Source organism: Centruroides vittatus, unplaced genomic scaffold (assembly GCF_030686945.1).
Source record: "Centruroides vittatus isolate TY-2023 unplaced genomic scaffold, ASM3068694v2 contig_630, whole genome shotgun sequence".
NCBI classification, from domain to species: domain Eukaryota; kingdom Metazoa; phylum Arthropoda; class Arachnida; order Scorpiones; family Buthidae; genus Centruroides; species Centruroides vittatus.
In genome coordinates, this window is record NW_027122387.1 from 175328 (window position 1) to 202639 (window position 27312).

At 28.2% G+C, this 27312-nt stretch overlaps 3 protein-coding genes across 5 annotated transcripts in view; all 3 read left to right on the forward strand.

Moving 5' to 3' along the window:
* Positions 1 to 1435: 1435 nt before the first annotated feature.
* LOC136979646 (innexin inx2-like) overlaps positions 1436 to 27312 on the forward strand; it is a 68032-nt gene continuing 42155 nt past the window's right edge. Inside the window, exons 1-7 of one of the 3 annotated variants that reach the window (XM_067275664.1) lie at positions 1436 to 1567; positions 6431 to 6482; positions 6576 to 6612; positions 7507 to 7685; positions 7766 to 7908; positions 10922 to 11070; positions 11177 to 11252. In XM_067275664.1, coding sequence (XP_067131765.1) covers positions 6444 to 6482; positions 6576 to 6612; positions 7507 to 7685; positions 7766 to 7908; positions 10922 to 11070; positions 11177 to 11252 — 623 coding nt within the window. In that variant the 5' untranslated portion in view covers positions 1436 to 1567; positions 6431 to 6443. Of the gene's footprint in view, positions 1568 to 6215; positions 6298 to 6430; positions 6483 to 6575; positions 6613 to 7506; positions 7686 to 7765; positions 7909 to 10921; positions 11071 to 11176; positions 11253 to 27312 lie in introns of those variants that run through there. The other 2 variants (XM_067275665.1, XM_067275668.1) reach the window with 2 other exon arrangements.
* On the forward strand, positions 16134 to 18402 carry LOC136979642 (innexin inx2-like). The gene has a single exon (XM_067275660.1). The coding sequence runs from the start codon at positions 16531 to 16533 to the stop codon at positions 17644 to 17646; it is 1116 nt and encodes a 371-aa protein (XP_067131761.1). The 5' UTR covers positions 16134 to 16530; the 3' UTR covers positions 17647 to 18402.
* LOC136979643 (innexin inx2-like) lies at positions 25382 to 26903 on the forward strand. Its single transcript, XM_067275661.1, has one exon. The coding sequence runs from the start codon at positions 25438 to 25440 to the stop codon at positions 26521 to 26523; it is 1086 nt and encodes a 361-aa protein (XP_067131762.1). The 5' UTR covers positions 25382 to 25437; the 3' UTR covers positions 26524 to 26903.

Below are 27312 nucleotides of genomic sequence, written 5' to 3' on the forward strand. Positions count from 1 at the left end.
TTTAAATCGCTGTTTTTAAGTTTTCTTCTATATATTTCTATATGACTAGATGGTGACCCGATAAGAGGATCAATTTACTACTCTGGAAAATCCAGGCTTGAAGTTCGGAAAAGAGAAATAAGAAATTTTCACGAATAATCTGGAAGAAAAATGCCGGGTTCCGTCTAGTTCGATCATTCCCATTACGGACTTGTCCGAATCCATAATGGCATGAACTAAAGTTCTCTTAGTGCCTGCAAAACCGAAAAGTTAAGGATTGGCATATATGTCGATGAATTTCGCATATCCCGTACAAATGTATACAGCGCGAACTTAGTTAACAATGCTTTTTTTGTTAGATGGCCGGATGGCCGGATGGCCGAGGCGGTCAAGGCACTGCTCGAATCCAGGCACCACCAGGTCTAGATAACATGGCCATTTCGCTGACTCGCAACATCATCAATAAAGAATGGACCGCTTTTGTGAAACTTTATTGAATTTATTTCACTATATAAATCTCTACTAATTACATTTTATTACTAAAATTTCATAATACCAGTAATTCTCAAAGTAGTTAAAGAGATTCCCCTTTTTTTTCTGTAAGAAATCTTGCGGTCCTTTTGTCTTGACCTCTAGCTTTTTAATTTTTGACTATTTCAGCCCTACGGGCACTAAGAGAACTAATCATACTCATTATATGTTCGACCAAGTCCACAGTCGGGCGATCAGATGATGAGGGAGGGAGCATTACATATCCAGGGAGAGTCTGTCCCGGATATGCTCATGAATAAATTCCAGGAGGTCCCCGCCTGAATTCGATTTCGAGTCTCCCAGAGCGGTTGGTTGATCTTTAACCAACGTCACTGACCTATAGCTTTATTTTGAAAAAGCTAAATTAAAAAATAAAAAGGCTAAATAAAATCAAATTTTAATGACAAAATGACTACTTTGTAGCCATAATTACAATACTGTAATGACTTTTCTTCGCGCCTCCCTGGAAAGGATCTCACGACCCATTAAGGAGGCGTGCCTCACGGTTTGAAAACCATTCCCTTACGCATAATTTTAAAATAATATATACTTAAGTTAACTTTTATACAGAAATTTTTTATTAGATATATATAACTTGATTATTAATAAAACAAATATATATATATTATGTTAAAACCAAAATTTTTATACTTTTTATTCCCGATAGATGGAAGCAGCAGGTAAACGGATTTGACAAAGATTAAGCGTAGATATATTTATAAGCGTAATAAACACTTATCGGAGTTGATAACATGCAAATATCTTATCTTATATATAATATTTATTATTATTTTCTATTTTATCAATGTATTTTAAAAGTTTTCTTTGTCAAAAAATGAAAAAATTTCAATATAAATTTAAAATAAAATAATAAAATTTTAAAAATATTCACAGGCGAACAGGTGGAAGGTATTATAATTTCAGGTGGCGCTGTTATCGCGTTAACAGGTGAATGTTTTAAACAAACGTGAAGATGTCGTCTGCTACTCAGTGTTGGTGGAATATTCGGATTTCTCGTAAAATTTAGAATAAATAACGATCAAAACAAGAAATATAGGTAAGTAGACGTAACGTATAATGTTCTATATTAAAATATGAGAGGGAAATTATATAAATTGATGAACTTGTTGATGCCACTTGAGGATCATCCATGACAATAAATGCACCATTTTACATTAAAATATCATTAATTACACAATTTTTAACATGTATAAGCACGTGTCAACAACAAAAACATAAAATATTATTGAGGATCATCAATTAATAACAGATTAGTTATGTATTGATTTAATATGAAATCCTCAACTTAATGGATTTTATATCAAATTTACACATTTATATACTTTAAAATGACAAAAAAAAAATTATTATAGTTACAGATATTTTTATCCTGCATAGTTGACATAAATGGGACATTTTATCTTATCTCTGAAACAAATTAGCAATAGCACCCTATGGGCAAAAAGGGCAAATTGCCTGGGGATTCCACTAAAAGTGAGCCCCAAACCAATCTTTCATAAGAAAATATTTCCCAAGATAAATGTCTGTATAGACAATACTCTACAGGGGCCCCCCTAATTTAAATTCGCTGTAATGCACCACTGCAAATTAGTATTATTTATTAAAATTAAATTACTTTACTTGTGAGACATTAGAGTAATTATAAATTGGACAAAGGTTATATTCATCTTAAAATTTTTAGTTTAATTGTGAATAGAATGAAAACTTCCTTGAGAATTTACATTTGTCTTCTATCTGTACACAGGTACAAGTGGTTATTTATTTCTTGACTAAACATTGAAGTAGGCAATTTACAGATAATCATGGAGTATAAGGATTTCAAGGATTTGCTTGCTTTGTTGAAAATAAAAGTCTATTTATAGTTCAAAAAAGTTTATTTATTATAAAAATTTTATAATATATTTTTTGTAATTAAGTTGAAAAAACATTATATGATCTTTTACATTTATTTTTATTTGTTTATGTATAACATATCGATATTCCTTAAAGGTTTCAAGAATAAAAAAAAAGAAATTATGACATTTGCCTCACAACTGAAACAATGGATTTATTCGCTAAACACCTTAATACAGGGCATAACATTATAAAATAACTAGATGTTTAACTTATCTGTTTATAAGGATTTTTACATGAAGGTATTGTATAGGAATTATATCATTTTGTACATTTACAGTTCTTCAAAGGGAAGTAATATATGAAATCATGTTAAATACTTTTAAATACTTATTAAGTTGTTAGCAACACTCTTATTTTTTAAATAATAATAATAATCTGAAGGTTTTATAAATTACTAGAATAATTATAAACATTAATAAGCTCTTACCTTTCTACTAGCCCTCAAAAAAACATAAATTGCTTCCTTATAAAAATTATTCATATACTTTTTTTTTAATTATGTTACTCAACATTTTACTTTCCCCCTCAGAAAACATTCGGTATTAAACTTGTAAATTAAGTTTATGATTAATATGCATTTTAATTTTTATTTTATTTATTTATTTTTTTAACAGAACAGAACCGTAAGTAATTTATAGTTTATTCTCTAATGAAACAGGAAAAAAAGACACTTAAAATGTATTGTAGAATTTATTGTAAAAAACACAGGAAGAGAAAAGTGATTTGTATTTATAATTATAAATAGATTCTAGGTTATCTGCTGCAGGTTGCAATTTCCCATATTTATGCTGGTACCAATTCTGTGTACAGTTTAAAATAATAATAATAATGATAATAATAATATTTAAAAAAAATCATCTCCTGTTCTCGTAATTATTTTTATGACTACAAATTTGTAAATTTTATTCCTTCTGACCAGTTTTGCTTATAAAGTCATGGATTTTACGTCAGGTTTTGTGGAAAGAAGACACTGCCAAATATGACTACGAACCTGTTAGACTGCCAGTGACCTTAAGTAGCGTGGGTTTTCTGAAGAAGGCAGTTTTTTTCTCTTCTCAATACGCTTTATTATAGTAATTTATATGATTAAAATTACGGTAATACCAAATTTAAAACTTTCAAAGCCTAAATAACATAAGACGATGTAAAAAAATATCTGGGTTTCATGTGTAATATATCATCGATGATATGACATTCATTTTATCATCATTAAACAGTTGCCATTAATCATTTTATAGTAAATAATTATAACTAATTAAACGTTAATTAATTAATTATACAGACATTTTAATGTATTTTTATTTCATCTATGAATTCGTTTATAAAAATATATTGGATGTTAATTACTTTATATTACATTTTAAAAAAATTACATCTAAACAGAATATTCTTTTATTAAAATTTCATTAATAGAATATCGAATTTATAAAAATTTCGGTATGATTAACATTTTCCTTGATAAATTTTTGACAGTTGTTATCAGATATTTATCTTTAGTTATTTGCTCAAGTCAATGGGCGTCGAACCATTTGGTCATCGACCCAATACGCCCTTGACACCCAGAATCTTGTTTGGTCGGATTAAATAGATATAAAACATAACTTAAACTTTCACGAAATAAAATAAAAACTAAACAACTTTCTCTTTTTATTTATTAGAAGTATTAAACTCATCTTTAGAATACATACGCGCTTTATTTACATACATTAAAACCAGAAAACGAGAGTTTAAGCTTCATAAACTTTGGTCGATAAAAATACAATAATTAAATCTTTAGATGTCTTTAAAGAAAAATTTACCAAGGTGAAATAGTGAAATATATTTTTATTGTGAAAGTGAGATTAGATTTACACATAATTCATTAATTTACTATTTAAGATATAAGTTTAGCATCCATTTACATAGAATAATATTTAAGATACAGACCTGTTAAATAGGGGTTTAAGCTTACAATATAGGTATTTAGAGTAACATAATACAATAGACTAAGAAGGAAGTGTTTGGTTACAAAAGAAATATAATGTTTTTTATTTAATTTTTTAAATTCTTCTTAAATAGAGGAGTTAAATCCCCATCTACACGTATGAGTGGCCTTGTTAATATTCAGACACAGTACTGAAGTATCATAGGATAATATTAGGCCAAGTCTCCCGGTTGTTATACACAGATCATGTTTTGATAGAAATATTTTCCCTACTTAAGGACATTTATTAAAAAGAAAAATATATATACAAAGAGTATTTTGTTGTATCCGGATACATTGAAGTAAATCATGCGTCCTAATGTTATTTTTATTACTTCCTCGGGGATCCCACCGAGACTGAAAGCTCTGATAAAAACTTAGTGTCTTGATACTTTTGAACTTTTATGAGACTAAAAGAAGGAAAAATAATTAATTTAAGTGCATTCTCGAAAGAACAATACAAGAAAAAATGAGCAGTATTAGAAGAGGAAATTAGACTGTCTTCAAATGCATTATTTAAGCCCGTAAAAAATTTATTAGTTCCTATTTAATTCATTAGATGTTCTTTTCACTTGGCATTATCTCTACGAAATTATTCGCATGGGTTTTATTTTTTCGATATGATATCTTTACACGAGCTCTTCGACTTTCTAAATGATAAATATTTTAATCTCAAATTTTCAAGTATAAAGGGTGAAACTCACCTTGTTTTTTTTAATAAATTTATGAGTGAATCTATTTCGAGTACAGACGTAAGTTTTCGTATTATTTCGTTCGCATAATTCAGTAATGGTTGCTGTTTGATAATCAGAATGTGACTCTTGTTTATGTGGATTCGTGACTTCATTGCGTATGAATCTAGAGTTGTTAATTTACTTCTGAATCATTCTTGATGCTTTTTTTTTTTCAATGTTAAATGACAACACGAGAATAACTGTGCTAGAAATTTATTATTTTAATTATATTCAGCCAGTTCATGTGCATTTATTTTCATAAATATTAACTAATAAATAATGCTGTTTGTACTGTTTAAATTACTTACATATATGTTTATTATTTCAGCCACTTATTTATTGACTTTTGAATATATTTGTTTTTCTTATTAAAAACTGACAACACGAATTTATTACATGAAATTTAATATGATATCCCGATAACATATGACTCTATCCATCTTTAATCGTGTAAAACACGAGTTTATATACTTTTGTTAACGATATAATATGAAATTGCATACGTAAAAGCATAATGAACTTTAAATTATGTATATAAAGAGGATGCAATGAGCTACTGTAATACAAATAATTATTCGTCTCTTTAAAAGTTTGTCCGTTAGCGACAGGTAGGATTAAAGACTTAACCCACTATTATCGTTTGAATCCAGTTGTATTTAGGTCAAGGAAATTTAAAGACATTACATATCGTCCTATCAGATAATTATAATTTGAGTATGAGTAATTACGAACATCTTTGTTTCGTTTTCATACGTTTAGATGTATTTTCCCAATGCCACCCGAAACAATTATTGCAGATTTCCACGCAAATTCTTATTACATTTGTAAGATATTTATGAATTTCATTGCCTCACGCACGGTTTATATAAAGAAGAATAATATATAATCGAATATGCATAATTACATCTATATAAATTATAACAATAAATGAGAATTTACAGTTATCTTGAAATGCAAATGATTGGACCTATGGCACAACCTTGACTTTTCCCCACCTCTGACACGTTCTAGTTGACAGGATGCAGCTAACGATACTAACCTTGACCCTGCACTCGCTTTGTAAATTTATTAGACTGAGATATGGAATTTTCCCTTTTCGTGAAATGAACATTTAAAAAGATATTGTTTACTCATAAATTTCTTGCTATATTAGTCTAGAATATAGGGCATTCGGTGGGTGTTTTATCCTTTCCTATGAACCACCCGAATTATTCCACTCCCTTATCATCGTGATGTTGTGACTAGGTCATCCTTGTCACGTTTTAAAGTAAAGTACATAACGATTTCACTATTCTTTTCTTTTCAGTTTCAACAACAAGATGGCGGCACCGTTTACAGCGTTTGTTGTCTTGTGTCAGGTGAGCAAATTAAAAATAATTGTACTTGGAATCATTTTTTTTTTTCATTTTACTGATAATTTTATGTATTTATTATTATTATTATTATTACAGGTTTTGATTCGAATGGTATCTGCTTTAGATAAAAGAAGTAAGTGTAAATAGAAATTTCCACTTCTAATTTCAGGTATCAGTAAGTGTTGATATAAATATCTGTCATATTATTAAAGACTTGACATTGAGAATTTGTATTATAACAAGCTTAAAAGATAAATAAAAGGAATTAATATTTAAAACGATGCTTACGAAGATAGCGTTGTATAGTGTCTTTTAATACATTAACAATTTTAAATGAAACAACACAAAGTTTTTACTCGAAATTTACAAAATTAAAACAAAATTGATTTATACAATTCTCAAAATTTCTTCAAAAATGAGTAAGAGGCATTAAAATAATCATTCGAGATTTAACATTAATGAAATAATTTAGATTAAATATTGATAAAAATGACGATTAAGAAAAAGATAACCTTGGCAATCTTTATATAAAATGGACTCTTTTGTACATTACATTTCCAGTTTATCTCTTGTAATTGATGGATCTAACAACAATGGATTATTGTTAGATCCATCAATTATATGAACGGATCTAACGATTTATCAATGGATTATAAATTCCTGGAAAAGAAAGTAGGCCTATTACAAGGATTTTCTTTGATTCTTCTTCTGCTACCGTAGAAAAATAACGATAAATTCTTTTTCATCTAATTGCAAAAGCAAAATTAATTATTAGTTTTTTTCCTCTGTAAAGATAAGAGCAAACTTTGAGGTTTCTTATATTTTAATCACGTTTAAAAGAATAATATTTTTAGCATTAATGATCTGTAAAAAAAATTAATTAAAATCTGCATTTTAAATGAAGAATAAATTTATTAAAATTTATAATTATAAGATTAATTATATGAAAGTTTATATCGATTTCTTAACTTTAGTATAGTATAATGGCATTTAATTTTAATAAAAATGATCTTATTTTTAATTGCAGTTACTGTCGACTGTCATAATGATCCTGAAAATATAATTGTGACTATAGATACAGATATACCTTTTTTGGGTCTTGCGTATGTTACTTCTAAGTATAATGATCCTAGATGCGTGATACATGGTCATGGTAACAATACAACTAAACTTAAGATACCGTTTTTAGGATGCAATACTTCAAAAGTAAATTATCTTCCTTTGATATAACAGTATTTTTATTTATGTTGCTATTATTTATTTATTTTATCATCATTTTTTTACAGAAAGATACAGGATTATTTATGAATAGAATAACTATTCAACAACATCCATTGATTGTTAGTTCTGGAGATGGCGAGTATGAAGTAGGATGTAAAATGTATTCTGGAGATATTCAAATTGATAGCGGAAATAATATGGAAGTCACGTAAGTCGGCCGTTTACTTATAGCTAGGAAGTTTAACTGAAACAATTATATTTGATGTTAACATAAAATAAAAAAGGCGATAAAAGTGTAGTAACAAAGGACTTCATAAAGTTGCAGCTGTGTAGCAGGTTCACGGAGTATGAGAGACATGGATTGAGTTTAAACAGTAAATTTTTTAAGATATAAATAATTGAACTGTATAGAAATAGTCGGAGAAAATAAAATAATGAACACAGCTTCGAATAATATTAATAATAATTATTATTATAGTCTGTATAATATTATTCAGTCAGGAAGAAAACACATGTAATATCATAAATCTTATATATAAAACTATATCAAATATTTTAAATATAATTTTACATAAAAATTGAAGAAATTCATGTGCTTTTTTTTGTATAAATTTCTATTTTTTAAAGAATTTTACGGTTCGAAAATCAGATATTACAATTCATTAATATAAGAAAATTCGCACGAATTAAAATATAAAAATAATTTAAATATTCGTTTAATTATTTCTATTGCAAAATTTATCTCAAATTACATTTGAAAATTAAGCTTATAATTAATATATTTTTTATATTTTTACGAAAACTTTTAATTAACGAAAAGATTAAATACTGATATTAAACTTTATTATAAAGTTTGATAAATTAATAAATTATATAAGCTGACTTGTATAATTTATTTACTTATTATAATTATTTCCTTCTCGATTAGATTTTGATAACATCATAAATTTTGAAATATAAAATTAATTTTTTTAAATTTAATCATTTAAATATCCTCTCTTTCCGGAAATTTATAAATCGTAAAGTATTTATTATGTATATTTTATAAAATTTAAAGGTTTTTCAAGGAACAAAAAGGCCTTCGTTCGGTATAAGTGTTTGCACGATGATTGCATTTGTACGTATTTCAAAATTTATGATTATTGGAGAATTATTTTTAATAACACTGGAAGATTTCTCGCCAATAATCATAAATTTTAATTAAAAATACATCTCGGTATTACTTACAAATAAGATTATTTACAAACATGCACATGTTATAAAGTAGTTAGCTAAGTAATATATATACTTGTACACTAATTTATACCACATCAGTACATTGAAATATATAAAATAATGTGCCAATGTTAATAAATTTAAGAATTAGAGAAGGTATTACTGGAATGGAGAGTCAAATAATTTTAACAATTGACCAAAATTTAATAAATAGCTTAAATAATTGCATTAATATAAGTTAAATTATGCACTTGTCATCAGCTATATTTACACATTTTAATTAACTATTAACTAGTACTTTTATTTAACTAGGTCTTCATTCTCATTAATCATTTAGGATAATTTACTATCATGTAAATTAGTTTATGTTTTTTTTTTTTTTAATTGTAAAATGTTCTTACGACTTTTTAATAAATATTTATATACGTGAGACTGTATAGGTAATTCTCACGTGTTAAATGAATGAAATTATATAATTTAATTTCAAATTAATTCAACGAATTAAAGTCGATAAATAATTAAAAGTGGGTAATCAATATATTATCGGAATTTTATCGAAAGATTTTTATTTTTGATTAACAAGTAACGTCTTAATTTACTTCGTGTGTTAACGCAATGAAGTACAGATTTAATTTAAAATCATTTTCATGGAACTTAATTTTACTTTAGTATATTTACTGTAGTTTTTTTGGCTCTAAACAAACATTACTTACATACTATAATAATACACAGACCAGGAGGAGCTGGGGATTTTTCTGCAGGCCCGGAAAAAGTGTCCTATCCCTATAAATTAATGTTAATTTATAGGGGGTAGAGCCACTACGAGAAGCCAAGATTTGCAGACTTTCATGAAAAAAAAAAATGTTTATTCCGTACAGCAAGAATTAATTTTATGATTTAAGATGGACAGTTACTTATTTCGATAAAACTAATAAAACATTCTTAATTTAAAGGATTTTTAACTATATTTTGTGTACTTTATTTATCAGTAAGTAAGCTAAACAATCTTCAGCTTAGTCTCTCGCTAGCAAGCTATAATTTAGGGCTGGCGCTTCTAAATTTTAATATTTGGCAGAGGGGAAGGCCTCTTATAGTTTATGGCTATAACAAGTCTAAATCCTGTCCTGTCGATGAGGCTATCAAATATGTAAGGAATGCCAACGGTGTTGCGTGAGCGCTGAATACGATTACATTGCCATCTGCACGCAGAAACGATTACTGCATAGCATTTAAAAACATGCATATATAAGATTCTTGCCAACTTTTTATTGATATTTGAATAATAATGAATAATCTTGATATAGAAATAAATATAAATATAATAAACGTGACATAAAATTTATATTATATATATAAATTAATAAAGTAGATAGGCCTACAGAATTTATTATAAACTGAGCTTTCGAGATCTTGTATGACTACAGCAGGCCTTCCCCCCCTTTTTTTGTATAATTGAAATACGTAAATGTATTTTATTAATAAAAAGAAGCCTTAAAGATTTTATTTTCTGCTATTTTTGCTAATATTAATTTTATAGAGGGTAGTAAACTATTCGTGCCTAGAGAAAAATCCTCAACTCCCCTCTCGAAGGCACTGATAAAAAAATTCAAAATAAAATTATTTTATTTATTTAACAAATAAATATCTAAAGAATAATTTTTAAAATAATTACGTAAATCGTTCGATATTAATTTTTTAATAAATGCAGTTTTATATTATATAACATTTTAATATTTGCTAAATGGTATGTTATAAATATTCCATACATATATCAAAAAGGCGGATCAGTAAAAGAATTTACGAAATGTTATAACAAGTTTATTTTTTTTTGGAATAAAGAATAAATGTAAATGTTACCAAATAATATTCTTTCATAACATACAATTATAAGTCTTTGGAATTCGCATTTAATCTTACTAATAATTAATCTGTTGTAGTTAATATTTGAAATTTGTTTTTACTGTATATAAAGTAGACTTGTTCTTCTAAAGTAAATATCCTTTCAGGGCGCCGTCCGCTAATATAAGTGCTTCTACCGATAGTGTTTCTCCACCTCAAGTTCTTCTAAGAGTATATGATTTTGAAAATGATGTTTTTGTTGAAACAGTTCGATTGGGTCAAGTAGTCGAATTGGAAATCACAATTAGAGACGGCAGTAAGTATCATCATTTATTATAATTAAATATGTCCGAAAATATACTTTATACTTATTTAATTTAAAGAGTGATGTAAAGATTACTAAGCTTACACATTTGTTTTAGATTTGTACAAAGGAAGAGTCTCAGACTGTGATGCTTTTGGTGAAAACAGAACAATGTTTCCCGTGATCAGAAATTAGTAAGTCAGTTCAATATTTAATATTTTAATGAACTTTCAAAGTAAATCATTAACACCTCCTTCAATACTGATAAATTAATACAGTGGTTCTCAACATTTCTGAGGTCGAGGAATACCATTCATATACTTTTTATTACACAGAACATTAGCATCAATGTGTTATAAAATCGACATTGTTGACTATGCAGTAAACTAATAAACTTTATTGAATAAATTAGAAACATGGAATTGTTTATGAATAAACTTGCAATATAAACTTAAAAATCCGGCTTAATATGATGTCCGAAATGCTGAATTGTTAACATACAGAATAGTGTTTATAATAAACTCCTCTTTTATGATTGCTGGTCTCTAGTGTATGAGATTCCTTCACCCCTTGATGTAACAAGTCCTAATATAAGTAAGTCTTCGTGACGAGTTAAGGTATTAAAATGTACGTGAAGGACAAGAAGCAAATAATATAAACTTAAAAATTATTTTTCGTGGCACACACAGTGAAAGTATGCAGAATATAGGTTGAGAACCACTGCGTTAATATTTAGAATTTTATTGTTTACTTTAATGTTTCTTAAACCTCGTGTAAGTTACATATTTCAAAAATTTTGAGTGAACAAACTTCACAAAATTTATTTTTTATATTGGAGTCGAAGCCATATTTTTCACCAGAATTTATTTTAAAGATGTTATTTTAAGAGTTTATTATTTAAAGAATTTCTTAACTATATTCATATTTCACAATAATGGGTGGAATTAATATTTTCATAAATGTTAGGATTTTCACAAAAGAAACTGACGAGATATTTGAATTAAATTAAATTAAAAATTCTTACGGTTACGTGTAAATACCAGAAGGATAATTTTTCTAAAATGTGTCCTTCCTTGTTTACCCTTTGAAGTTAATTTTAAACAATCATTATTGAATTCAATAAATGTTTAAAATTTTTCAAAATAAAATTATCTAAACAGTTAACGCCTTATTTTCGCGTACAGCCTTTTATTCGAGGTCAGAAAACAATTTTTGTTGCGTACCATGCCACCTTCATTTGCATTAAAATATGATTAAGTTAATATTCTTCCCTTAATTACAACTCTAATTAAAATTTTTTGAAGTTAATCGAAAGTAAATCAAAGATAATTTAATTAAATCTGTTTTATTTTAGTATTTTTACTTTAACTACTATAATTAATAAGTTATTAAATTTCGTTAATTATAAAATCCTACAACAAAAATTTTACATAAAATAAAACTAAATAAATTTTAGATATTTCGAGACATAAACTTCAATGTAAATAATAAACACTTATTATTTTATTAATAATTTAACTTTTTTTGATGATGCCATAAAACGTCTCATAAAAATATAACAAAATGATAAACTATAACTAAATAATTTATTTTATAATTTTATAATATGTTAGTAGCTGTAAATCTTGACATATTAACTTACAGTAAGAAGAGGTTTATAAAATATTTTCGAATTTACTGATAAAAATACTGTACTTCTGAAGTATTGACCATAATAATACTTTTTCTAAGATACCACGAAATGGATTATACAAAATATTTATTAGTATAATTGATGATTATGATGACAAATTATTTTAGAATTCTTGAATTCTCTATGAAATATTTATTCTAAATATGATTATTTCTAATGAAAAAAGATTTATTTTAGTATTTTTCTCTAAGCTAGTGAAATTTCTTTTATTGATAAGTTGATTTACGAAGCACTAATCACAGAATTGTGCTATTTATTAAAAATTAGCACTATACAGTATATCTATCTATATATTTTTTATATTTTTACAGTGTATATGTGTATATACTGATATATGTATATTAAAGTTAATTAAATTATGAAAGGATAGCTCAATAATATAAACTGAAAGGAATGTTTTTATCTGCTAACGAAATAAAATTGAGTCTTATCTCAAATGCTATGAAGGTATTTCAAGAAGGTTTACGAATAAATAAAACTTTATAAATTATATATGATTATTCTCGTAATATCTTTTTTAAATAATATAATTTGTAATAAATGTTTTAAAGCATTATTCTAATACTTTTCAAATATATTATATTTACATTATCTTTTAAATATCACACAATTCTCAAAAGTATTAACTCGCAAATTTCATACTATTTTAATTTATTAATTTTTTGTGAATTTTCTATTATAATTTAATTTAAATTATTAACTCATCTTCGAGACTTCTTAATATCCTTTAAATTAAGAGAATGCATCTAAGTAATTCTATAGAACGTGAATTTACATAGAAACACAAATAAATAATCATGAAAAGTTTTCATAAAATCACGCTAAAAGTTGCAATAATATAAAATATATTATAACCTTGATCCAATTATTATACTGTACAATATTAATTATGATAACCAATGGGAAATTTTCGAGTCATCAAGTATTTTTTTTAAGCATATTTAAAATGATAAGAGATGAGTTATGCATTTTTAATTTAAACAATTTCTCTCATATTATTATTATTGTTTGATTCATTTCTAAATGTCAAAACAACGTTTCTGGTTGGATAAACGAATGTAAACAAGTCTCTGGTTGAATTTTTGGAGACACTATGTCGTGTTTGTGCTGATATTAAACAACAACAATTTAAATCTTACATCTTTTAGTTGCTAGGTAGTAGCAGATACAAGAGCACATAATTGATCATGATTGGCAGATCGATTAATTACAACAACGCCATTAAAAATTTTATAAAAACCACATCTTTTCTATTACAGGAAGCATGCTATAATTTATAGCTTTGATAAGCATAATCATACTTGTTGATTGTTCGCCACTTGTAGAATTTTCACTAACCAAACCGGATATAAATATCATTGAGTTTAAAATACTAAAATTTTACACGAATAAATGCTGATATTAATTATGTTTATTTTATTATGTCATTTCATAATTATATGACGTAGTGTTTTTGTTTTTTCGTTATTTGATGACTTTAATTTTGATCGTATCACGTGGTGTTACATATGTACTAATATGATGTCATTTTCCCAAAGGAAATATCACGTTTCTTGCTGTATATCTTGGACCATATAATAATTGTTATTCTTATACTATGGAGTATTTACATATTCGGATAAATGCTCTTTTATTAGTTATTTATGGAAATATAACCTGCAAATAAAAGGTTAACGTATGCTATACAACTTTGTATTATTTATAAATATTTCAAAAGGAAATATTAGCAGTAAATCAATCCAATTTTCAATTATAGTGGTAAATAATAAAGGAAATCTTACAGTTTTATTCTTTACTATTGTTTTTATTGTCTTAATTTACTCAAAATAGCTTTCTTGGCCACTCAAGGTCAGTAAAACTCGCAGAATAAATCTACTGTTATTAATTACAAGCTTATTAATAAAAATAATCTAGTAAAATATGATATGGTTATTTAATTTTAGCACAGGTTTGGTTACTGAACTTTTTACGGTTCGCACAAGTAATAATTTAATTAAATTTTATCTGTCATTCTTCATATCAAATTTAAATATTATTTAATACTAATATTAAAATGAAAATGCCCACTTTCTTTATTGTAAATCACCGTTTTAAACATCAGAATAACAACATTCGGACAAAGAACAAAAATTTTAATTATATTTAATGACTGTTAATATCAGAATAACATCTAAATTTTACTAATTATACAAATTAATTTAGTTTAAAGTATAGTAATTAGATAGATTACATCTGTTAAGATATTGACCCTCTTTCTAGTAACACAGAAAAATCCCTTTTCGACTTTAGTAAAAAAATATTTTATGGTCTTTTTCTACTAATGAATAGGACATGTTCAAATTAGACTAAGATATTAGTTTCACTGTTTATCTTTAAGTCTTATTTTTCATGTAAAACTCCAGATCATTTACGTTAAATTCATTCCAAGATTTTATTTGTAAACCGCTAAAGAAAATATCACTTTAAAAAAATAGATAAAAAAAGAACCAATTACAGGAATTACATTTCCTAATTATCACTTTATAAATTCTTTTTTTTTATATACACGTTTATATAAAAATAATACTGAATGTGCTACTTAGATTAATTTCAACCTAATTTGTAACTTTTTAAAAATATATTTTGATATATAACTTAGAAAATCGAGTTAATAATACATTAAAATAGTAAACAGACCCCATACTATACAAGTATATACTATTTACATATCAAAAAAGTTCTGTGTGCTAATTATACTTGATACATTAATATATGATTTAATTTACCATTTATATACATATTTAAAAAGTTAAATTATTAATAATTCTTTATATATAACACCGTTTTATTCTTCAACAACACACACTTCATAATTTTTCACAAACATCCCTTCTGACGTAACATATCATCCCGTCCTTGACGTAAGAGAAGTAGTGATTTTTTAATTCGACGACCTTCTAGAACATTTTTAAAATAGAAGAAACATAAAACAATTATCATTGAAACTAATAAAATTTAAGATATAAAAATTAATTTTCAAATTAAGGATATTGCTGTGTTACTCTTTATAGCCTAAATATAAATAGGAATTTATTTATTTTTTTTAAATAAATGTAACTATGAAAAGAATTATTAATTGAAAGAAAAAACTCTAGTCATACGATGATAAATCTCATTGTTAATTATAAGTAGGGATGTGTACTTTTTTATTTTTACGCTTGTAGATAAGTTGTACAATAAAAAGAAAATACCCTTTACAACTTCATACAATACACATGACCTAAAAGAAGGCGCGCCATTTTTTAAATTTGATTGAATAGTTTGATATAAGATCGCATTAACTTAACTCTAAACCCATTTATTTATAGTATAACATCTGTTTACAATATAAAAAATGCTTCTATAGATTAAAAATGTAATCCTTTATCTATCGTATCTCAATTTATGTTCGGGCAACTTGACTACTTTTTAAATTCCGTGACGCTTACATAAGCTGTAAATGATTCAAATTGATGTTAATCAATTTAGAAGTAACGGGGAAAAAATCGTAAAAAAGTAACACAACGGGAAGAAACACGCTGCTGGAGTCAAACAGCATCTTTATCTCCCGCGCAGAATTAATATCTGTGGTAATTCGAAGACATAGACAGCCATGAACCCTGAATAAACATCTGTTACGATTAGTCCAATCATCATCCGGGGTTAGAAAAGTAGATGTAAAACAGAGGAAGTGGACATACGCACGGAAAAGTTGATGGTTCCTTCAATGTGCTTCAAACGTTAATCATAGTGTAAGCAACATGTTTGACATTTTCGATTCTTTAAGGGCCCTACTCAAGGTAGATCGCGTTTCCATTGATAACGACGTGTTCCGCCTTCATTATAAATTCACAGTTTTAATATTAATCGCATTTAGTATAGTGGTTACCAGTAGACAATACTTAGGTGATCCCATAGACTGCATTCAAAACGATGATGTACCAGAGAGGGTATTGGAAACGTACTGTTGGATACATACGACTTTCACTCTTCCTGAAGCATTTCATAAAAAGGTAGGCGTGGATGTACCTCATCCAGGTATAGACAAGTACAAGCCAGGACAGAAGCGCATGTATCATCAGTATTATCAATGGGTATGCTTCGTTTTGTTCTTACAAGCCATCTTGTTTTACGTGCCAAGATATATGTGGAAAAGTTACGAAGGTAACCGTATCAAAAATTTAATATTGGAGTTAAATCGTCCGGTACCCGATCCTAATTTAAATAATAATAAACACTTGTTAGCGTTGTATTTATACATGAATCTACACTATCACGATCTGTACGTTAGTTTTTATTTAATATGCGAGTTTTTGAATTTGGGAAACGTGGTGGGCCAGATGTTCCTCATCAATTTATTCTTAGGAGGTGAATTTACCAAGTACGGTATCGACGTAATTAAATTTAGCCAAATGGAACAGGAAAATAGGACAGATCCCATGGTTATAGTGTTCCCCAGGATGACCAAGTGTACCTTTCACAGATTCGGATCTTCCGGTGACATACAGAGATACGACGCACTTTGCATACTTCCTTTGAATATAATTAACGAGAAGATATATATATTTCTTTGGTTTTGGTTTCTTCTGTTGGCCGGTTTGAGTTTATTAATAATACTCTACCGTTTAATCATCATCGTATGGCCTTATCTGAGATACTTAGTGTTGAAGTCGCGCTGTCGTCTTACATCCGATCAAGATCTAAGAACCGTTATGAGGAAAGCCGGACTGGGAGATTGGTTTGTAATTTATACACTGTGTAAAAACATCGAGCCCATACATTTTAGGGATGTTATGTCTGAGTTGGCCATTTTGTTATCGGAAGAGAAGAATCCGAAGAAAAGAAGACGTCTACACAGCGATTCTATTGCAACATAGTGGTTTATTGTTATAAAACTCAGTTTTTCGACCCCCTACGCTAAAGGAACAAGCATTATAAAGTAACAAGGAATAAGAAGGGAGCTTAATGGTTAGTTCTGTGTTAAAGGGAACAAGTAACAAGGACTTTTTTAAAGCAGGATCTCTTGTTTTAATTCCTTTACAATATATCTGTATAGTCTAAAGCGCTACATACTTATTCATAATTTTAGTGAAGTAGTTGTACAAAAACAAAAAAAAATAAGTACATTTCTTAAAATAGTATTAGATTTAATTAAATATAGAAAATATATTTTTGTATTTATTTTACAAGTAGATAACATTTAAGAAAGCAATTTACAGTTAACTGTTTAGGAAACTGTAAATTACTTTCGCGCTTTTGTTCACTGTAAATAGGGTTTTAAATTTTATAAATTTATTTATTTACTCTATACAACGATCAGCAGTAATATTAAATAAAGTGCCTTTGTCTAATTTTTGCTTAATTACGAGTATATATTTTTATATAGACTGTATACAGTGTATACACTGTACTCGAAACGGTAAAGGGAAGTGTCTCGTTTGTCATATCTGTCATAAAGGATGTATTAGTTAAGTATATACATTGATTTATATTACAAAAAGAAAAATGTTTGCTGTAATATATAATTTCGTATGTAATTTGTTTTCTTAAAGGGTTTAAAATCTTAATTTAAGAAGCGATATTTTTGTATGACCCTAATCTATAGCAATAAATGTATTTTAAAATATGAATAATCACTTTATTGTGTCGTTATCGTAAATTATTTTCGCATCAAACTTAACGAATTTCTATTCTAGAATAGGCCCTTTCACGGGGAATCTAGCGGAGCCACTATCCTGTGAAAAGGGCCCAGATCCCCGATTGTGCGTTATAGCTTCGTGTGATTCAGACGAATTAGGAGGCTCCGTGTATAGTGTTGACTTCAGAAATTTCTCTTATGGGGAATTTTTTGAGGGGAATATTTTCTTATAAAAGATTGGTTTGGGGCCACCACCAAGAGGGAGCCCCAAACCAACGTTTTATAAGAAATGTATTTCCCTTTTGGCCCAGAGGATAAGGCGCCACTGCAGCTCCCCTTCTCGACGACTATGGACCCAATTGGAGAGATTTTTCCCGGGCCCGAAGAAAAATTAGGCCCCGTAGTGGTTCCTATAAAATTAATTTTATTTTTATTAACAAACAAAAAGTAAAATATTTAAGACTGCTATTTATTAATGAATTAAAAAGCGTTATACGTCAAAAAACGAATGAAAAAGGGATGTGCTAAGAGAAAAAAAGGCCCGCTCTACCCATACCAAACTTTTGGTGGCCCTACCAGGAGGCCTCAAAATATTTGTTATAAAGTATTTATCCCATTGCATTTCTTGCTAATTAAAGGGAAAAAAAACTTATTTTTTGTCAAATTTTATTATTAAATATTGTTTTTTGCTTTAATATAAGAGAAGTAAATGACCGGGTCTCTTTCAATCTCTCAATAGGCCCTTACCAATATTTATATTCTAGAATAACACAGTACAAATCGAGAAATGCATATTTTTATAGAATCATCTCTAGAAGCCTAAAGTATATACGGTAATATAGTAATAAAACGCTTCTAGAATATTGAAATATTGTATAGAAATTTAAAAATAGTCATTTTAATATCGAAAAAAATATAAATCTTTCTAGGAAACCAGTTTTAAAATACGAGAAATTTATATGCAAATTACACAATAAACATTCACGTAATCTTTAAGAAAATTAGAATATCTGCAGATTTATCTGACTTATTTATTTAAATCAGGCCCGGGAGGCCTCACATCGGAGCCTCAAAGACATTTGCTATAACTAATTTAGTTTTTTTTTTTTTTGTATTAAGGAATAATTCAATTTTTAAACCAAAATTTCATTGTTTAAAAATAATATAATACAACTGTTTAACGTTATTTCGATTTTCTAAAGTTAAGAAGCATTTCGCGCTCTCTGTGAGGTCCTAATTCAAATTGCAGATTCTATACATTCTCCTGTCGTCTTCCGTTCGTCTATCCGTCTGTCCATCGTTAATGTCGAGAACTCAGTTAGATGGATGAAAATCGAGACTAAATGTAGAAAGCGTAGGGAACTGGAGGCCCCGATTAATTATACGAACTTCCGTCCTGGACCGGAAGCCACGTGATTTTTAAAATTAAATTCGGCATTGTGACGACGTCACATTCAATTTTTTTTTTTTTTTACATTATAAATGTACGAAACAAGTCAAATAAAACAATTTAATTCTAAATTTTAATAAAGATTCGAGTCGAAACATTAATTTCTTGAATTTTACTTACCGCCCAGCCACGTGATTACTGCATTTTCTTCTTAATTAGTACCTTTGCTCCATTAATTTAATTACAAATAAAACTATTAAATCCACTATAATTTATTATTATTATTTTTTTAAATTACAGTAATTTAATTTGATGTTTCGCAACTATAAACAGAAAATTAAGTTAATTATTTGTAGTTAGTGCATTATTAACGATTAACAATTAAACCTTTAGTGTATTATGTATTGTGTATGCATTCTCGCGCCATCTGTAGTTGATTTTATAAACTATTCATGTGGAATTTCATTTGTATAAACTGTACTAATTCAATTTAAATGAGATCATAAGTGTTCATTTGAGTTTTAAATAAGTGCGATAAGATAGCAGATTTAATCTAAAATGGTAGATGTATCTTTCATAATTAATTATTGTATCGCTTTTTATAATCGATTAAAAGGCATATAAATGATAAAAATTAGATTAGTTTACGGTTGAATTATTTGTTTTGTAGGGCTTATTCGTTAGCGATTTTTACACCTCTTTTATTGTACAACACGGGCATAGCCCCTGTGTTATACAATTAAAAGCGTGAAAATCCTCCCTTGGCTTCACGCTGGCATAGTCAAAGGGGGGTGTATGGACTTTAACCCTCCAAAAAGAATAGCTTTAGCTTGCTGTTTTAGAGTTTTTTTTTAAATTCTAGAACCTTTTTTTTTGGTTAAATAGTAGACTCTTGCTAATCCGGCTATTCCTTGCACAGAATGCCGTATTAGTGAGAGTGCCTTTAAAGTTAGTTACAAGTTTCTTTATGTATTTAAAAAACAATAGTAATACATACGAATAAGAGAAAGATATTTTGATGGGATGTGCCGGATAATTGAGAGGCCGGATTAACAAGATCCTGGTGTATGGTAAACCCGTATCGGAGTTTTTCCATTTTAGGCAGGTTTCTGTTTTAAATGGGTTCCGTTTAAGACAGGGTTTCGCCGTATTTTATATTTATTTGTTAATTCCTGGCTGTTTCACTGATATATAGTGTTTGCTTTGCCTTGTTTTAGATTTAATCTTTAATAAATATGCTGTAGAGGATGATGACAGGCATGGAATATCAATAAGTTCTAATATTTTTAATAATAAATTTAGCCTTGAAGATAAATATAAGGAATAGCGATAACTTCGTTTCTCTTCATGCGCTTATTCTTTAGACAAATATGTTATTTTACTTATATATATTTTAAATTTATCAGTGTTTATAAAGCAAATAAGACCTATTTTAAAATTATAGAACCATCCATTCATTCTTATCATTGTTCTTTTGATCTTTAATGAAAAACATCTCAACTTTGAGGAAATAAATACTTTTATCTATTGTACTCAGTACAGTGTTTTTATCTATAAGATTACTTTAAAATCTCCTTTAAAACTTCATAATTTTTTTTAAAAAATCATCCAAAATTCCTTTAAAATTCTTTAAAAATGTCATTTATTTATAATTTATTAGTCTTTGCTAATACATGTAATTTCCAATGTAAATACAACAATTTTACTACTAAATGATGCTAATTATTGAGTATTTATTACTTTAAATAAGTTACAAAATATCGATAAATTACTAATTACAATGAGAAATTTGAACTTTTCTACTAATTTGTCTCATATATTTAACACATTATGTGAATGATTTCATAAACTAAACACAAAATAACTTTAATTTAAAATGCATTATTATTTTTTTTTAACAGCAATTATATTTTACTATGAATCAGCAATGTTATTCCTCCTCTCATTTATATTATTAGAAACGATTTCCTTTGTTTTATAACGGATATACACAAGCTTCTATGGAAGTCAATACTTATTAAATCAGCTATCATCAGAATTGTCGAATTGAAACAATGTATACTTGATCGTCCGTAGTGTTTCATAGACAAAAATAAACACTAATAAGTTAAAGGATTGCTTACAAGAGATTATTCTATCCTGTTTCAAGTTATGTGACTTGGCTTAACAATGGATTACTGTTATAGACAGTTTGACAGGTTAATTAATTTCGTAGGCGAAATTAGAACGACTTAGTTATACTAAATTTGGATCAAAAAATCGAAATCATTAATTTTAATTCTGTTTTTTTTTTAAGTGTTTTTAATAGAACTTAAGTATTTTTAACGATAGAAATGATTATAATCGGTATTAGATTGAAGGGGGTGCGAACAGAAGCCATTTGGACTGGACCCTTCCACACAGGGAGCAATACAGAGCGGCCATTATTTATTATATAAAAGAATAAATTGACAGAGGGATCCATTATTACACGAGCTACAGAGAGGTCCATTATTACATAAAGGGCTTCAAAATTTAATCTTTTATGTATAAAAAAAAATGATTTAAAGTTTTGAAATTTGGACCCTATCTCACTTTTCTCAGGCGCTGATCGTAATTTAAAATTACAAATCAGGGCCTGAAAAAAAAAAATGAAAACTTCATAGACTTGAATTATGCTAACTTTTCCGTTGAATTATTAGGTACAATAGTCTATTATGTACAGAAAACAAAAGTAAAAATTAAATTTTAGAAGTCGCATATGTAATTTTATTACGATAATAATTACTTTTCTTCGGTGTCCGTTCGGTTGTCTGGCTTATGTATTTCATATTATCTTCCTAGACCGTAAGGTACCTCAGTACATCAAACTTTTATGTTGTAATTCTTATTACAAAGACGAGAATTATATAGAATGAATCATCGTTTTTAATTTTGATTTTGATTGCATTAGTTTCAACTTTGATTTGATATAAATTCAGAAAGTTTTGGGTGAATTTAAATGGAAATATCGTATAGATTATGTATGTTTATTCATTAAACTTTGTTTTTCTTCTTTATAAAAAAAATGTATTAACTCTGTCGGGTACAATTAAAAATAGTACACGCGCGTGTGTGTATGTTTGTACAGGAATTTTTGACGTGTACTTCAATTATAATTAATAATATATAATTAACTAATTGTAGAATCACTTCTAAGAAAAAATAAGTAGATATAAATAGACTTTTATTCATTGCTGATTTCTTGTCATCGCCATTTTTGTTTCATTACCGTGAAGTGAAAGCATTTGATGCTGTATAATAGCTTATCTAATATTGATAGGTTTCATTATAATGCGATGGATTATATAAATCAAAATTTCATTGGTGGATATTTAAATTTATAGTATTTATTCTAATATTGGAATAAAATATTGAAAATTGATGAATTTCTGATAAATTGCACATAAGTTAGCATGTAGAATCAAGGCTGGACTTAAGATGTAACATATAAGGCCCCTCCCCTGCATCAAATAATGATAGATGTAAAAAACGTGAGGCCCTAAACTGAAGCTTGTTTAGCTTAGGTGCAGATCCGGTCGTACGTAGAACGTAATTTGGCATTTGATATGAATCTCCTAGCTTTAATTAGTAGGAAATTAAGTTAATATTTATATTAAATTCTTAAAATGTTTATCAAAAGTCTATTTTATTGTTAAATAAGCTTATAAAAGTAGTCTCTGAAGTATTATTACTTGAAGTTTTTCCATGCTGTTGTTTCCTGGAAGACTTAAACCGTGTTCATTTTGTAGTAATATTTGAAATTTGATAATAAATCTTAGACTCGTCCTCCATTTTTATACGCTGTTACTTAGTTATAAACTATTTTATTTATTAATAGAAGAATAACATCAAAAGGCGCCCACAGGGAGAGACAGGATGTAGTACATTTGTCCCCTACTGAGGCTTCCTTTATTCTTTTTCTTCTTCTTCTTTGTTCTTTTCGTATTACAATTTTATAATGAAAAGGTATTTTGTAAGTGTAAATTTATTTTAATAGTCGTTACACTGAAGTAATTACACTGCACGCGCCAAGAGATAACCCCTGTAGTTCTCCTTTAAGTCTTAAGCAGGTATACAGAAGTAAAGTCTCACGTGACCTGGGACGACACCATCATTAATCTTATATTTTTATGGTTAGCAAGAGAAATAAATAGTTTTCAAATCGTGTGAAACTAATTATAGACAAAGCTCTTCTCTCTTCAAACCATGAATTGGTGGTTAGCATCAAGCTCACCATTCACTTCTGTTCCCTAATCTCTCTGTTATAGCTTTATGGGCACCCAGGCAAATTTGAATTAAAGGTCCCCATGTACAGTGCTGACCATAGACATTTTTCTTCGGGAGGGAAATTTTTTCTTATAAAAGATTGGTTCGGGGTCCCCTATTGGTGGGGAATTTCCCTTTTTGCCCATAGGATGACGCGCCACTGGCTGTAACGTGTACTGCCTTTCCCTACTCCATTATAAAATAAGTAAAGCATATCGATCAAAAAATATTTTTCTGTGTTTTACAGACGAAGGAACTTGTATTTAAGTAAGGCAAAAGTTTAAAGATTGCATTTACTTACGACGAATTCATTGTATACAAATGATAGAGTTACAAATTCACAAACCCTTTATGATAAATTCCATACTTTTAATAGGTGCGTTTATGATAAATGTCCGAGAAATGAAATAATTCTCTAGAAAATCTATCTATTTATATAATTACATTTAACAATTCTTGCGATTTTGCCAGGAAATTATTCAGCCGACGATAAGATCTATCTGACACGAAACGTTCCAATACTTGATAATTTTCCTTGGCAAATAATTTTAATAAATTATCTTACCCTATTTTTTCTTCCTCCTACACCTTCCAACAGTTCTATTCTTTAATATTTCAACAGAGAAGCTACCTAACGTTTAATATATTTAAATAAAATCTAGAATCTATAATACTACCAGTTCAAAAAATATCTTATATAAATTTATTCGTCCGTCCGTGTGTCAGCGAGCAATTAAAAATTTCACGACTTGGAAAAGATCTCTTTGAATTTTACATCTTACACCCTATTTGCATAAATTTTAGTGTAATTTAAGTAAAATTAAAAAAAAAAAAAAAAATACATCGCCCCTTTGATTGAGATTAATTTTATTCTATTTTTATAATTAAATAGCTTTATAATTTCACTCATAATTGGACGCGATTATATATTAATAGAGAAATTGACCCAAATTTAGGACAAAGGCTATTTTAAGTCGCTTCCACTTAAACATTTAAATATTAAAAGGACTATGATCGTTACCTGTATCGTAATTTACGTCTACATTCACGATAACGCTTAAATATTTCTCTGATACAGTAATTGAATTTAAAGAATTACTCAGTTCCTGTTTATATATAATTTCACAATAAAATTTTATAAATGATCTTATTTTTAAAATTTTGATTTCGCCTTTGTTTTGTAAGAATTTAGCGAAAATTTTTGATAAAATTCCATAAAATGTAACTAAACAAACAAGAGATTACTACGTTCCTCATTGGTCAAAAGTGAAGTTTTTATCTCTTACTTTCTACCACTGATTTGCCACGTAAGCAGTAAATGTGTGATTAGAATTAGGCCTAGTTAGAATCAAGATGGATCAGTTCTTTGGTGGATTAAGAAAACTATTTCAAACAGGTAAAACTGTTATAGATAATTACGTTTTCCAGTTACACTACCGTTTAACCGTGATCATACTGATCGCATTCAGTCTATTGGTAACGGGAAGACAATATTTCGGAGATCCCATAGATTGCATATCGAAAGACGACATACCATCCGATCTACTCGATACCTTCTGTTGGATTCACACGACGTTCAGCATACCATCAGCATGGCACAAACAAGTTGGAGAAGAAGTGCCATACCCCGGAGTTGACAAATTCGTCAAAGGTGAAAAGCGAGTCCATCACGCTTATTATCAATGGGTGTGTTTCGTTCTGTTCCTTCAAGCCATATTATTTTACCTCCCAAGATACTTCTGGAAGGCCATGGAAGGAGATCGCGTGAAGAGCCTTGTCATGGATCTAAAATCTCCGGTTTTCAAACCGGACAGTAAGGACGAATCGCGTACATTGCTGATCGATTATCTACTCAGGAATAAAGGTAACCACAAACTATACTACTGCTGTTATTGTTTTGCCGAATTTATGAATTTCCTCAACGTGGTGGGCCAAATGTTTCTAATGAATCGATTTCTGGGAGGCGAATTCTCTTCCTACGGCCATCTTGTATTGCAGTTTACGGAATGGGATTGGAGTGCCAGATTCGATCCCATGATTAAAGTATTCCCGCGACTTTCTAAGTGTACTTTCCATAGATTCGGCTCTTCGGGAGACGTACAACGTCACGATGCTATGTGTATTCTCCCGATTAACATTGTTAACGAGAAAATATATGTTTTCTTGTGGTTCTGGTTCGTGATATTGGCAGTAGTTACCGGCTTAACTCTCGTATATAGGGGTGTAATTTTCTTTTCGGCTAAGATGAGGTATAAAATATTGCAAGTACGTTCGAGTACCACCGAAAATGATGCCTTACAAACTGTAGTCGATAAATCAGCAGTAGGGGATTGGTATGTACTGTATCTACTCAGTAAAAATATAAACGGACATCACTTCAAATACGCCATAGAAGAATATGCAAAACACTTGGAAGGACGTATTAAAATTTCGCAATAATTACAAAATATTAATTAATTTGCCATTGTTTTTTTTTATTTGTTCTGCAGTAGCCATATCAAGTCTTGTGAATTTAGGTTGTTGCTATTTTAGCTTCGTAATCCCCCGTGTTAGCTCATTGTCAATTGAAAGACTCCATACAGTCCTTTCACTTTCTGATTGATGTGCGTTGTAATTTCAACGTTAAATAACCATTTAAAATACGCAAAACATTCGAAAGTATAACTTAATTAAAAATTTGTTAACATATGCAAATTACTTCTTAGAAAAATCGAAGTAAATGTAAACAAATGACATCATTTTACGTCACTCGCATCACGTATATGCTGTATATCTTTCGAAATAAGGATATTCCTCGTAAAATTATATGAGATTTAATCTTAATAATAATTTTATTGTAAATCGAATATTTAATTTAGAAATGGGTTTCTTGCGCTGTTTTATTGTTATTTTTATTCATTTTTTTATGATAATACTTTATTAAATTATGCTTGATGTAAAGAATGAAGGTTGTATAGAAAGAGTATTTTTGTATGACTTGCAATTGTAACAAGGTTTCCACCCAACGAATGATTTAAAAATTTTTAATAATAATTTGATGTGATTTAAATTTGTATTTTTATATGGAAATATAGTTAATAAAAATTTTGAAATGTATAATTTAAAGTGTTCATTATTTTATCACCCTTTAGGAGAGGCCCTGGCAAATTCAGATAGTGTTATCTATAAGATATCCAGGTCTAAAGCTTTTCTAACCAATCATTCTGCAGAATGTATCAAGTGATATAC

Coding starts and splice junctions, on each gene's coding strand:
- LOC136979642 (XM_067275660.1), top strand. CDS start 16,531: ATGTTTGACATTTTCGATTCTTTAAGGGCCCTACTCAAGGTAGATCGC.
- LOC136979643 (XM_067275661.1), top strand. CDS start 25,438: ATGGATCAGTTCTTTGGTGGATTAAGAAAACTATTTCAAACAGGTAAA.